This window comes from Rattus rattus, chromosome 8 (assembly GCF_011064425.1).
Source record: "Rattus rattus isolate New Zealand chromosome 8, Rrattus_CSIRO_v1, whole genome shotgun sequence".
NCBI lineage: Eukaryota > Metazoa > Chordata > Mammalia > Rodentia > Muridae > Rattus > Rattus rattus.
Window position 1 is genome coordinate 66,652,496 of NC_046161.1, and position 13,628 is coordinate 66,666,123.

Here is a 13,628-nt window from a genome sequence, read left to right on the forward strand (position 1 = left end):
CTGCAGGCCAGCACTGTCTCCAAGAAGGAAAATACAAAAACATGAGTAACAAAGCCTTTTCTTTCCTCTGCTTTTTTTTTTATTTTTAATATTATTATTATTATTATTTTGGTAGTGGTTCCATTCTATCCCAGGGGAAAAGATCATTTTATTAGGATACTAATATACTTACTTTCTTTTTACCTTTTTCTTTTCCTTCAAGACAAGATTTCACTATGTAGCCACCGCTACGGCTGACCTGAAATTCAGTGACCAGGTTGGCCTTAAACTCACAGGAACTAGTGCCTCTGCCTCTGCCTCCTGAGTGTTGAGATTAAAGGTGTGAACTACTGTTCCCAGCAAATACACTTATGGGTACAACTTTAACTTGTAAATATAAGTTAGTTCCTCTCTTGTGAATCACTTTTATTCAGTATTTTTCCTACTTCTAGATATATTTTAAATGTGGTTTTGTTTTGTTTGTTTTGGGGATTTGGTTGGTTGGTTTTTTGTTGGTTTTTTTTTTTTTATGTTTTTACATTTGTAGATTTAGAAATTGAAAAGATAATTCTAGCAATCAGTTTCTTTCAAGAGTACTTGAATCTCCAGAACTCATATTTTAAAAGGTCCACGTGATGGTTCGTGCCTATTGGTCCTAGCTAGGTGGATGGTTCTTTAGGAATGACACTGAGTTTCATTCTCTTCTAGTATTGTTGTCCAGACATGATAAATAACCTTTTGGGATTGACTAAAACAGGATATCTGGCCTTCATATAAATGTGCATGTGTATGTGCTTACATCCATATGTGCACAACTGCATTTCCATGCAATATAAAAGATAAAAGCTGACAATGAAATGAAGTGGAAATAATGTAACCTTGCAGAAGATGCTTGTAGATCAATCTTCTATCACAAGCCTAGCTCCTCACATTATACTGAGTGTTTCATGAATGATAATGATCCAAAGAGTCACATGTGGCAGAAGAGGAAGTGGATGCTGTAATTATAGCATGGAATAATTGTGTTCCATTTCAAATGCTGATTTAGCACACTTAAGCGTTAATGTTACAAAAGTATTACCTGGGTTTGTTGTTAAAAAACAAATATCTTTCAAGCCTTCCCTTGTAGAAACTGCAGTTCAAGGTAGTCTGACGCAGTCTAGAACGCTTACAGATTTTCTGATAGAGGTTTTTCTAGGTTTGCCCTCAAAGAAAAACTCATTTAAAAAATCCTACAACTCAAAATTATGTATAATAAATAAAGTTAGCTATATCTTGATTTTAGAAAGCTCATGTGGAAAATATATTGCAACTAGTTTTGTGACAACTTTACTTTTATTGCTTAGAAGTAAATGTCTTCTTCAAATATTTTTAACGTTCAGGATTCCAAGACCTACTAGCTGCATTTATCTTCGTGTCCCAAACATTTTTTAGTACTATGAGTCTAGAGTGGCAGTTTAGCTGTGTAAAAGTCTAGTTCTAACCAACTTAGGAAGTTTTCATATAACCTGATACATCAAAGCATGTAACACTTTTTTCCTGTATTGTTGACATGGTAATGCAATGAATGATTTTTGGTTAAGAAACAAATGACTATTAAACATGTATCTAAGCAGATAAATTGCATGGGAAAAGTTTAAGTAGCCAAATCCTAGTCTTAAGGCTTTTTTCATCTCTTTTTAAATTTTTGTTTTGTTAAGATAATGTTTATGGGCTGGCGAGATGGCTCAGCTGTTAAAGGTGCTTGCCGCCAAACCCGACGACTTGAGTTCAATCCCTGGAACCCACGTGGTGGAAGGAAAGAGCCGACGTCCGCAGGTTGTCCTCTGACCTCCACAAGTGCACTATGGCATTCACACCCATACATAGCACATACACTAAACAAATAGTCTACTTTTAAAAAATTGTTTACTTTTCTAAACTTTTCAGAATATTTCAGAATAGCTTTCACTATTCTTCCAGATATAAGAATAGTTATACATGGTTTGGCAGTAGTTGAAAACATAATTGGTTTTGCTGTTATTTTGTAATAAATAAGGTATCTTTTTTTTTCATTCTCTTCTAGTATTGCTGTCCAGACATGGTAAATAACTTTTTGGGATTGACTAAAACTGACAATTTAAATTCAGCAAATGAAGCTAAGACTCTTGATTCAGAGAAAGGAAAATTGATAATGTTAGTTAATGACTTTTACTATGGAAAATATGAAGGAGATGTCCAGGAAGAACAGAAGACTCATACAACCTTTAAGTGCTTCAGTTGCTTGAAAGTTCTCAAAAATAATATTAGGTATGTAAATATGTATTTTTAATTTATTTCAATGAAAGCGGGAATACTAGAGATGTAGCCACTGTGTCTTTATCGTGCATTCTTGTCATTCTAGATAAGCAATTTCAGGGCTCTTATACTACTTCACTCCTTCAAGAACTAACGCTCCTAGTACCTGTGTGTTTTGGACGTAATACTGAAGCAGCATTGAGTAGACCCTCTACCACCCAGGTCCATATTCTCAATATGCTAAGATTCAATCAGGAGACAGGTTAGATGTGTACAAGTGGGTCTCACAGTTTTTGTTAAATTTCTTGTTAAATAAACATACTGCAATTTATTTTAGCAAAAAAGGTTTTTTTGTCTTTTACTTTTAAGATTAGCCCATTTAATATTCAACATAAAAAATAACTTTTTCGGGCTGGAGAGATGGCTCAGGGGTTAAGAGCACTGACTGCTCTTCCAGAGGTCCTGAGTTCAATTCCCAGCAACCACATGGTGGCTCACAACCATCTGAAATGGGATCTGGTGCCCTCTTCTGGTGTGCCTGAAGACAGCAACAGTGTACTCATACATTAAATAAATAAATCTTTAAAAACAAAAAAAAAAAAGAAAGAAAAATAACATTTTCTAGGGATCATTTTAGGATATTAGTTCCATTTGTTTATACTATTAGAATATTTAGAAAATTTAAGCCTATTACCCTTAGTAACATAGAAACTGAACATTGAAAGCAATGACTTGGGAAATGTGCCCTTAATGGTAAATAGCTTGAGATATAGTATTTTGTCAGTAAAATTTGGAAAGGCAAATTTTTTTTTGTTGTTGTTATTTTGCTTTGTTTTTGAGGTAAGATCTGACTATTCAGACTTGGCAGGCCCAAACAAAACTCAGAGTTCTGCCTTCTTTGAGTACGAAGTACTAGGACAGTGTGTGCAGCTATTCCTGGCCTCGCAGTTGTTTATAATTTATATAATGGTACAAAACATTTCAAGATTTCCATTTGACTTCTCCTACAAGTTTTTCATTACTGTTTCCTCCCCTATTGTATATCACTAAAAACAGGACATTGTAAGAAGTACCCATATATTATCTTGAGAACTATGCATTCTAATTATGTCTCATGGAAACATTGAGAGAAATCAACTAGCTAATTAATACATTATATAAATATATTTTAGTGCTTTAAGGGGTGAGCTCACAATTTATTGCTCGTGCTCTTTTGCCTATATGTAAATATTTAACCAAAACTTTTTTCTGTAAGTTGTTTTCTATGTTTTGTAGATCTCATGTTAAAACCAAACGGAGAAAAAGGATAATTCAAAGTATATTACAATTTGCTTTGAGGAAATACTGTTCTTTAGAGATAGGAAGATAGATGTCACAGACGATGTCTGTTCTCTGGATTGATAACATTTTCATATAGTTTCATACTTATTTCTTTTGAAGCCTCCAAGAATGATTTCATTAATTTATTAATTTTATTGACCCAGTCTAAAAATTCTTTTGAGGGGGTTGGGGATTTAGCTCAGCGGTAGAGCGCTTGCCTAGCGAGCGCAAGGCCCTGGGTTCGGTCCCCAGCTCCGAAAAAAAGGAAAAAAAAATTCTTTTGATCAATAATACTACTTTTTATATCAGCCAAAAGCTTCAGTAAGCTTTTTACAATATGCATTCCCATTTATACCACGCTTTTACTAAGGGTCATAGTTCTGCTCATAAGAAACTTTGTAGGGATGGTGAAATAGCAAAGTGTAAAACTGAAAACATGGAGATTGCCTTACAAAGGGCACAGTCTGCAAGTTAATATGAACAGTTTATGCTAACAATAAACAGTATCATAAAATAAAAAGTTCTTGTAAGCATTAAAACTGCTATTATGTGCACTTAAAAACAAAGATACAAGTAAAAATACTAGCAGCTAGAATTTATTGTGTATCTTCAGGGTCTTAAAGAATTTCTCCCATGACTCTCACTACTTTTGCTGAAAGCTTTCTCTTTCAATATTGAATTTTAGAATGTATATAGTACTTTATACAGCAAAGAAGAATTATTTTATCTAAAAACAGTCATCAGAAAGTAGTGACCTTTGAAACGAAGATAGAAAGAAGTGTCTATTTAGCCATTTTGGGTCATTATTTAGGCCATGCACTTTCCTAGAGAAGGACTCTAAATGTTGAGTAATCATTCACTTTTTTTTTAAATGGTGAGTTCAGATATTGGTGGGATTTTCTTTGAGTTTTTAATTTGAATCTTTCCACCTGTTCCATTTACAGGTTTATGAACCACATGAAACACCATTTAGAGCTTGAGAAACAGAGCAGTGAGAGCTGGGAAAAGCACACCACCTGCCAGCACTGCTACAGGCAGTTCCCCACACCCTTCCAGCTGCAGTGCCACATCGAGAGCACCCACACGCCTCACGAGTTCTCCAGTGAGTTACACTGCATTGCAGGGTCTAATGAGACTGAGCACATCTTAAGAAAACTGTTACAGAAATAAGAACAAGTAGATTTTGGGGGTAAAGTTGCAAAAGCTAGCTTACTCTAAGCTTCAGTTCAAATCCCAGATGTGTGTCTGGGTATAGAAGCTACATGAGCTCAGGCAGGTTATTTGGTACTGAGACTATAGGATGGCTGACATACCTTTGTGGTAGTGCTAAAAGAGGAATTGAACTGAGTTGTGTATATGTGTGACTGCTCACCACCTCTAATACTGCCACTTCTGTCTTGTTGACACTGTTAGCCAAAATGAGCCTTCATTATTTATATATTAAGATTTTTGTGGGGTTGGGGGATTTAGCTCAGGGGTAGAGCGCTTGCCTAGGAAGCGCAAGGCCCTGGGTTCGGTCCCCACCTCCGAAAAAAAAAAAAAAAACCAAAAAAAAAAAAAAAGATTTTGTAGTAACTTTCTTCCTTCCATCTATAGCCATTTGTAAAATCTGTGAGCTGTCATTTGAAACTGAACAGATTCTTTTACAACATATGAAGGATAATCATAAACCTGGTGAAATGCCATACATCTGTCAGGTAAATCATGTTTTATAGTGTTATTAACTGTTATTGTTTTTGTGTTAAGATTTGTAGGTATTAGATAAGTTGTTAGCAGTTTTTCTTTTTAAGGATCAAACAGTAAGCATTTATTTTTAGAGATATTGCAGTCTCTATCACAGCTAGTCAACTCTCCCATGGTGGCAAGTCAGCAATCATAGCAAGGGATTAAATGGAAGTATCTGTGTTCACATAAAACTCTACGGATCTCAAATTTTTAATTTATATAATTTCCATGTGTAGTGAAATATATTGGTGGTGTTTGTTTTGTTTTTGCCATTTAGGTAAAAATGGTAACTAAAATCAAAATCCCTTCTATTTAATATACTAGTGTAAAGTCTCTTAGCACAACTCCTACATTATATGAGGAGAAGTCAGTGAACTCCATTTGGCTCAGAAGCTGCTATTTGCTCCTAAGCACTAAAAAGAGAAGAGCCCTGACTGAAAAATAGATTGGATTTACTTTACCCTAGACCCAGTACTATAGCCATATGACCAAGGTACGAATGCTTAGTTATGCAGAGCCCTGTCAAGTGCTTTGGGACACGTATTTCTTCAATTTGAAGGAGTAGAAAAGCAAGAGAAAGATGAATGGCCATGGTAATAGTTTAGAGGCAATATTTATAATCTGATGGACAGTGCTGTTTCATATAGAAATAAAGTATTTTATACAATAAAAGGTTCTAAAGTTTCAAAATTCAAGATAGGATGGGGTAATAAAGGAAGAATCTGATAAAAAAATAAAGGTACCTATTATCTTTTGGGAAGCAGTCTTTAGCTTTGAAGGATCACCTTTTTCTGTTTTTGTTGTCTACATTAGTGACCTTCTTGCATGTATAGGCATCAGAGCTGGATTGATAGTATATATAACCTAAGAGATGATCCAACATTGTTAACTTGTAGTCGCAAATCAGTTACAAAGTTTCCATTTAAACATAACCTTTTTATTTCTAGGTTTGCAATTACAGATCATCATTATTTTCTGAGGTAGAGTCTCATTTTAGAACATCGCATGAAAACACTAAGAATTTGCTATGTCCATTCTGCCTCAAAGTTATTAAAATTGCCACACCCTATATGCATCATTACATGAAGCATCAGGTGAGATTAATAATTCTCATTTTTTCATGTTATTCTGATTATCACTCAGAATATTGTTTGGTTTTCAAAGGGAATGGAGTTAATTCACATATGAAGTATGTACTGAATCACTTGTGAAACTTCCACCTCTTACTTCTTTTTTAGTGATACTTGGTCTATAAACAGTTGACAAGTCTTAACGATGGCAAGAAGTAGAAATCATAGGATATGGGAAGATTGGACACTTTAGGGTCTTGGCAAACATGGGAATGATTTTGAAGTACCCTTCCAAGAGAACATGAAAAAAAATGAGTTTGAACTGAGAGAGAATCAAGATAGAGAATTTCATAGTCTTGTTTTCCTCTTTGTCCTGGGTTTTCCCCTGCTGTCCAAACCCCTGGTGTTATGATAAGACATGTTGTCATTATTGACCTCGATCAACGTTTCAGAGTTACATGACACAGGAAACAAGTGTTCAGACAGTATTTGAGTTCGGCCAGAGCTCAGCTTGTTTTCTAAATGACTTTTGCTAGCTTAGCTAGGTAACTTCTGGAACTCATTAATAGTTGTTGAATCTTCCTGGCATTTCATATGTGATGCTTATTGGTTCTTTTGGAACAATTAAACCAGCCTTTGAGCTGAAATGTGCTGCGTCACTGACCCCTGTCTCAGTAGCAGTGCTTTTGTTGGAATCAGAAACCCATCCATAGGGGTTGGGGATTTAGCTCAGTGGTAGAGTGCTTGCCTAGCAAGCGCAAGGCCCTGGGTTCAGTCCCCAGCTCCAAAAAAAAAAAAAAAGAAACCCATCCATGTCCACACTGGATCTGATGGTGGTGTCAGGTTTTGCCAGCTCACTGAAAAGCTCAGTGCATTTGTACCTTATCGTGTCTGTGCACCAGATATTTTCCATTGTAACATATTTGTGTGTCATGTTTAATTAATCAGGAAATTAACTTACGGGGTTTTTTGTTTGGTTTTTAATTTTTCGAAAACAGGGTTTCTCTGTATAGTCCTGGCTGCCCTAGAACTTGCTCTGTAGACCAGGCTGGCTTTGAACTCAGAGATACACACCTGCCTCTGCTTCCCAAGACTGGGATTAAAGATATGTACCACCACCTTCTGGCTAACTTGTGTTTTTAATTGTTAGAACATGAAAGTAGAATTTTCCAATAAATTTGGATCCACTGTATTGTGAGTGTGATTCTACAGATCTTTGAAAAATTCCAGCAAGATCTAATCTGGAATCTCCTTAAACATTGTTCCATTGGTTTTTTATATGATTTCCCTCAAAATTTGGTACTGGTATATTTGATAAATACCAGGCTTACAAAACTTAAAGAGTTTTATGCTTTAATGTAGAATTTCTCAGAACTTAGGAAAAGAACATAGTGCATCCTTTCACAGTTTACTCGGCCAGCAGACCCTTTGTCTGAGAAATAGCTATTATTGAATCTTTACAAGCAGAGCTCAGGAGACACTATTCATATTCGGTTTCATCTTTAGTTTCAATCTGAAGACATCATCAAAAAGGAGAGCGCATATAAAGAAGTCTCTTATTCTAGCGTGAGATACAGATAGAGGAATGAGTGATAATCGAGGTATATTGGCCACAGCTATGTAATTTATTAAGTTTGCCACAGGTTTCAGCTTCGTTTGTTTGTTTGTGGGATAGACAGCAACAAATAGGGAACAAGCTGTTAATTAGAAGGATAAAGAATCCTTCAGTGTATTTACAACTTGTATGTTTATGAAAAACTGGAAATCATAAGTAGGAGAGATGATAAACTTGAAACTAGATTTACATTACTAATACACTGTTAGATTCTAAGAACAGTTATCTCTGTCTCTAATATTTTTGAGGATCTAAGATGTGATTTTTTTCTTGAGAAGATTGTATTATATTAGGTGATATTAATATTCGTGTGTGTGTGTTTGTGTGTGTGCGTGTGTGTATTTGCACAGAGGCAAGAAAAGGGCATTGTCTGTTTTCCTCTGTCATTTTGTATATTCCTTTGAGGTGGGTATTTCCGTAGAACTGAGGCTTTCTCAGCTAGACTGGAAGCTAGCAAGCCCAGGGGATTCTTCTATCTCTGCATGGTCCAGCTGGGACTATAGGTGTATGCAGGATGTTAGATAGTTTCTGATTCTCATCCACCATGCCATCTCTCTAGCCTCCATGACAGCTGATTTTAGAACTGACAACACAGTTTATATAACTGCTGTTTTTTGAAAGAGGAGCTCATGTAGCCTAGATTGGTCTTCAACTCTTCATTCAGTGGGAAGAAAAGATCACAGAGATCAAAGGACACAGGTGGAAGAAAATTTTAAAAATTGATCACAGTGAGGACCAGTGTGGTAGTGATTATTGGAGATAAAAACAAGAGGAAAATGTGTTTGACAGGTTTTATTAAATGTGAGGTACGAGGGCATAACCATTTTTGTCTTAAGGAGTTACAAGAATGTTATGTTCTAAACTACAGAAAAGACTAAAGGAAGACCAGAATTGAGAGAGTGAAAGCAGAGAAGTAGACAAAAAACCCAAAGTTCATTTTTATTCATGCCAATTTGAAAAATATATTAGACATCAAGGACTCTTATTGCTGTGATAAAACACACTGACCAAGGCAACTTACAAAGTGTTTAATTGGACTTACAGTTTCAGAGAATTGAGTCCATGATGGAAGAATAGCATAGGAAGCAAGCAGCAGGCTTGTTGGTTGGAACACCTAAGAGCTCACATTTTGACCCACAATAGAGGCAGAAACAGACAGACAAAGACAGACAGACACTTGAGAGACTGCCTGCCTGCTCATGTAAACCCCAAGGTAATACATGAGTATTTGGTATTTAAAGTTATGGGCCGAGATGTTAGTTATAGAGAAAAACATGTCTGGTCAACATGTCTTAGCAGCCTGTTGAATTTCTGATTCTTAGCCACATTTTCTATTTTATTTCATCCTCTTTGAGTATACAAATGGATTTGTATTGCTTGCATTTGTGAAGACAGTCTAATGTGCCATGCTTATAAACTAACCTTAAGATGAAGCCAAAGCTATGTGATCTTACTAGGTGCTGCTTTGAGCATTGGAACTGTTGTCCGTTCTTTTAAAATATTTTTTTAAAGATTTAAAAACTGTGGATGTTTTGTCTGTATCTAAGTCTGTACACCATGTGTGTGCCTGGTGCCTATAGTGGCCACAAAAATGCTTCTGTTGGGCCGCCTGGAACTGGAGTTAGAGATGGTCGTGTACCACCATATGAGTGCTGGAAATTGAACTTGGGTTCAGTGCTTTTAACTACTATGTCATCCCTTGAGTACTCTGCTCACATGTAACAGTTTTACACTTTGAGGCATGCAGTGTGATAATTTGGGACAATTATATAATGTGTAATAAAAATTACAATAATCATGGGTGACTAATGGCAACCATGTTGGACAGCACAACCATAGAGTATTTTCTCATTACAAGAAGTTTATTGAATAACACTGGTTTTGTTTCTTTTGACATGTCTAGTTAAAATTTATTTTGTTTTAGAGAGATCATTTTATCCACTTATTGAGCAATGGGAAACAGCAACAATTGTAAAATAACATATAAATATAAAAATATATATGTGGTTATATGTACATAATAAGAATTGAATTTGTGTCCTCTGGAAGAGCACTATGACCACTTAACTGCTGAAACATCTCTCCAACCTACAAATAACATTTTTTTTCTACATAAAAACATAGTATAACTAATGTTAACAGTACAAGGTCTTTAAGTTCTTGGCTTTATAACTAAAAGGTATTTTAGATTCTCATTAGAGCCTGTTTATAAAACTTTCATAATTTTGTTTGTTTTAAAGATTTCTCTTTTATGGTTGTTTTGCTTCATGTATGTCTATGCACCACATGCATGCATGTGCTGCCTGCAGAGGCCAGAAGAGGCTCCCCTGGAACTGGCGTTAAAATCATTAGCTACCATTTAGGTACTGGCAATTACACCCAGGTCCTCTGGAAGAGCAGCTAGTGCTCTTAACCTCCCACCATTTCTTCAACTCTCAAAACTTTCATGTTTGATTACCTCATAGCAGATTATCTTGGGATCCAGTACCCATAAATGTTTTAAAAATGAGATGATTCTTTGGTCTTGGGGTTTTTTTTTTTTAACTATATTACCATTAAAATTAAATTCAGAATTTAGGATTCGTGAGTATAGACATTATTTTCCTTTTTTTCTATTAGAAAAAGGGAATACATCGTTGCACCAAATGCAGACTGCAATTTTTGACATGCAAAGAGAAAATGGATCACAAGACTCAACATCACCGAACATTTGTAAAACCCAAGCAACTAGAAGGACTTCCCCCTGGAACAAAAGTACGTTCAAATGCATGGTGTTCTGTCATTTGTAGAACCAGCTTCTGCCTAGTTTCATTATGGAACGAAATATGTTAGAAAATGACTTCTGAGTTTCATTAAGACTAATTTTAGATTTTGCTTTTTTTTTTTTTAGAAAGAAAGACATCGAATCATGTTTTAAGTTCAGTGTTAGATGTATTCCTTCATAAAAAGTGCAATTAAACTATTCTGTTGGTCAGTGGGTTATTTCAATTCTGTATGGGTATTTGGACTTTTCTAGTTAGTAGAGTATATATTAGTTTTAAAAGCTGTATGCTAAGCTATTTGATATCAGGAATTATTCTTTCATTTATCTCTGTACCTCCAGCTTTTTTAGAGTGCCTAATGCTACAGGTTCCCAGAAGTTTGTTGAAGTTGTTATTGCTGAGTCTACTCTCAACGAAGCAAATTTTGCTGCTGGACAGCATTGTGAGCAAACACTTGTCTGACTGTAAATTGATGATTGTAATTTACTGTTCCCTTTTTGCCTTATGTACATCTGTTTTCTCTGACTTCTTTATATACAGTCAGCTCTTGAATATTTGCTCCAGTGGAGGGAAACAGAGGCATGGATAATCCAAACTGAAACAATCCCCAAAACATTTATATTTGCCTTTGGGTACTTACCTTTGAATGTGGGTATGTCTTTTATTTGCATTGACTAAATAATATAAAACCATGCTCTGAAGACTTAGAGCAAGAGGAGCTAGCCAGCATCCTTCCCTGCAACCCATTCATTTCATGCTGGGACTACACATGCAGAATATTAATGTAAGCAGTGCAGTCCTCTCTCATTTCTTCCTATATTAGTAGTAATAATATTAATGATACTAAATGTTTTTCTAGCACCTTAGAATGGCATAATTCTAAGTGTACTTTTTCATATAGTCTTAATTCATACAGCAGTAAATTATTTAGTAAAGTCAGTATTATCCTATGTAATAGATTTGAAGAGGCTTATGATTCAGTTACTTTTGTAGCTAGGAAGACAAATTTAACTTCAGGTTTTTTTGATTCTTGGTCAGGTGTTTTTGCACATTACACAGGCATACGAGTTAGTCAGATGTCATTATTGGCTATTCCTCAGATGTGAGGGGGAATATAATCAAATGATTAATGAAAATGTTAGTAGGTAGCTACATTTTCATCATCAACCAACAGATGTGACAAAATATTTTACATTTCAGAACCATAAATAATAAACCTTACTAGTTATTTTAAAGACTTTTTTTAAAGACCTAAGTGCCATGTTCTTCTTAAAGTATAATGAATTGATACAACCACTTGCATAAATCCTAGGCCGTGTGCTCCAGAGAGAACAATCATTCTTGCTATAGATACTTATTTGATACTATAACTTTAAAGGGTAACAGACCCTTTTAGTTTACTTTTTTTAGTCTTTATTACTTATGATTTGGACTCTGTGGGAATAACTTTTAGTCATATCAGAGCATAAATATAACTGAAATGTGATCTTATATCCATATAATTTCTATTAATCTTATTAATAACAATGTTAACATATAACTGATTATGATATCAACTGGTACTTTAACTGAGCTAATTCATTTAATTGGTCGAATGTTTAAAATAGATGAATACACCCAGTTACTTTATCTGTGCTTCTTAAAAAACCACTTAATATTCAGATTATTTTATACAGTGATTAATTTTTTAAGGAAATGTTTTTCTTCATTTTTAAAGGTTACTATTCGAGCTTCCGTTGCACCTCTTCAATCCGGATCTTCAGTTACACCTTCTATCAGTGCAAGCACTTCTACCCTCCAGCTCTCACCTCCAAGGACTGAAAATGTAACTGCTAAAAATCACGTGAAACCGAATACAATTACACCAAATACAACCGTATCTGATCCCAGTAAAGCTAATGAGATCAAGTCTAATGGAAGTAAATCTAAAAACAGGTCAAAAGTCTCCAATATGCAGAAGAAACAAAGCACATTGTCTAATAGTAATAAAAAAAGTAAAGTGAACACAGCACTAAGAAACTTAAGGTAATGCCTTACTTCTGATACATATTCGTGGTTTAAACTCAAACATAGCAACATGATACTTAATAATATCCCTCTGAACTATTTTTGTTTCAAAATATCTTTTTTATGTCTCCACAAGGTTACGTCGGGGTGTTCACGAGTGTATTGAGTGTTCTTCTGAAGTAAAAGATTTTGCAAACCATTTTCCTACATATGTCCACTGTAGTTTTTGCAGATATAACACTAGCTGTAGCAAAGCCTATGTAAATCATATGATGAGGTAAGATGAGCTCCACATTTTGCCTATTATAATTGAAGAAGCCTTTGTTTTGAAAACAAATTGTAGTTGAAGCCTTGCTTTCTGTCATAACAAAGCAGATCAAGAAATTACTGTATGAAATGGTTTATTAAGCCAATAAAATTAAAATAAATTTGTTAGAGGAGTATTTCTTTGGATTTATTTTTCCCCAAAAATGGTTTTTTGAAACATAAATGTAAATGTTTTAAATATACTTAACTGACAAATCTCTGTATTCACATGACTGTCATTCCCTTCAAATCAGTCAAAGAGACTTGAGGATTTTCAGTAATGCTGGGAACTTTATTGGGTTTGTTTCCTTTTCCCCGTCTTTCTCTGTAAACCATCTATTTCTCAGCCATCTGTCTGCCCATATCTGAAGCTGTATGTGCTTCCATTACAGTGAATGCTGTGATGCCACTTTGGAGTTCTTGCCAATAATGTATTTATTCTGCATTGGGTAGCCATCATTTGATCTGTGATAGAGTAATTCTCATGAGCCACATATGGTTATTATTATTACTATTGGTGTTGTTGTTATTGATCTTATTGAACACGTTCCTCAAGGGTAGATTTTT

At 35.0% G+C, this 13,628-nt stretch overlaps 1 protein-coding gene across 5 annotated transcripts in view; it reads left to right on the plus strand.

Moving 5' to 3' along the window:
* Positions 1 to 13,628, plus strand: part of Znf280d (zinc finger protein 280D) — an 86,344-nt gene that overhangs the window by 34,658 nt on the left and 38,058 nt on the right. For all 5 annotated transcript variants that reach the window (XR_004388857.1, XM_032911184.1, XM_032911183.1 and 2 more), the window contains 7 exons: positions 2,045 to 2,268; positions 4,521 to 4,678; positions 5,173 to 5,273; positions 6,249 to 6,395; positions 10,606 to 10,740; positions 12,466 to 12,773; positions 12,892 to 13,032. Coding sequence is in view for 4 of the 5 variants with exons in the window: in XM_032911184.1 (XP_032767075.1) it covers positions 2,045 to 2,268; positions 4,521 to 4,678; positions 5,173 to 5,273; positions 6,249 to 6,395; positions 10,606 to 10,740; positions 12,466 to 12,773; positions 12,892 to 13,032 (1,214 nt within the window). In the remaining variant the exon portion in view is untranslated. The remainder of the gene's footprint in view (positions 1 to 2,044; positions 2,269 to 4,520; positions 4,679 to 5,172; positions 5,274 to 6,248; positions 6,396 to 10,605; positions 10,741 to 12,465; positions 12,774 to 12,891; positions 13,033 to 13,628) is intronic.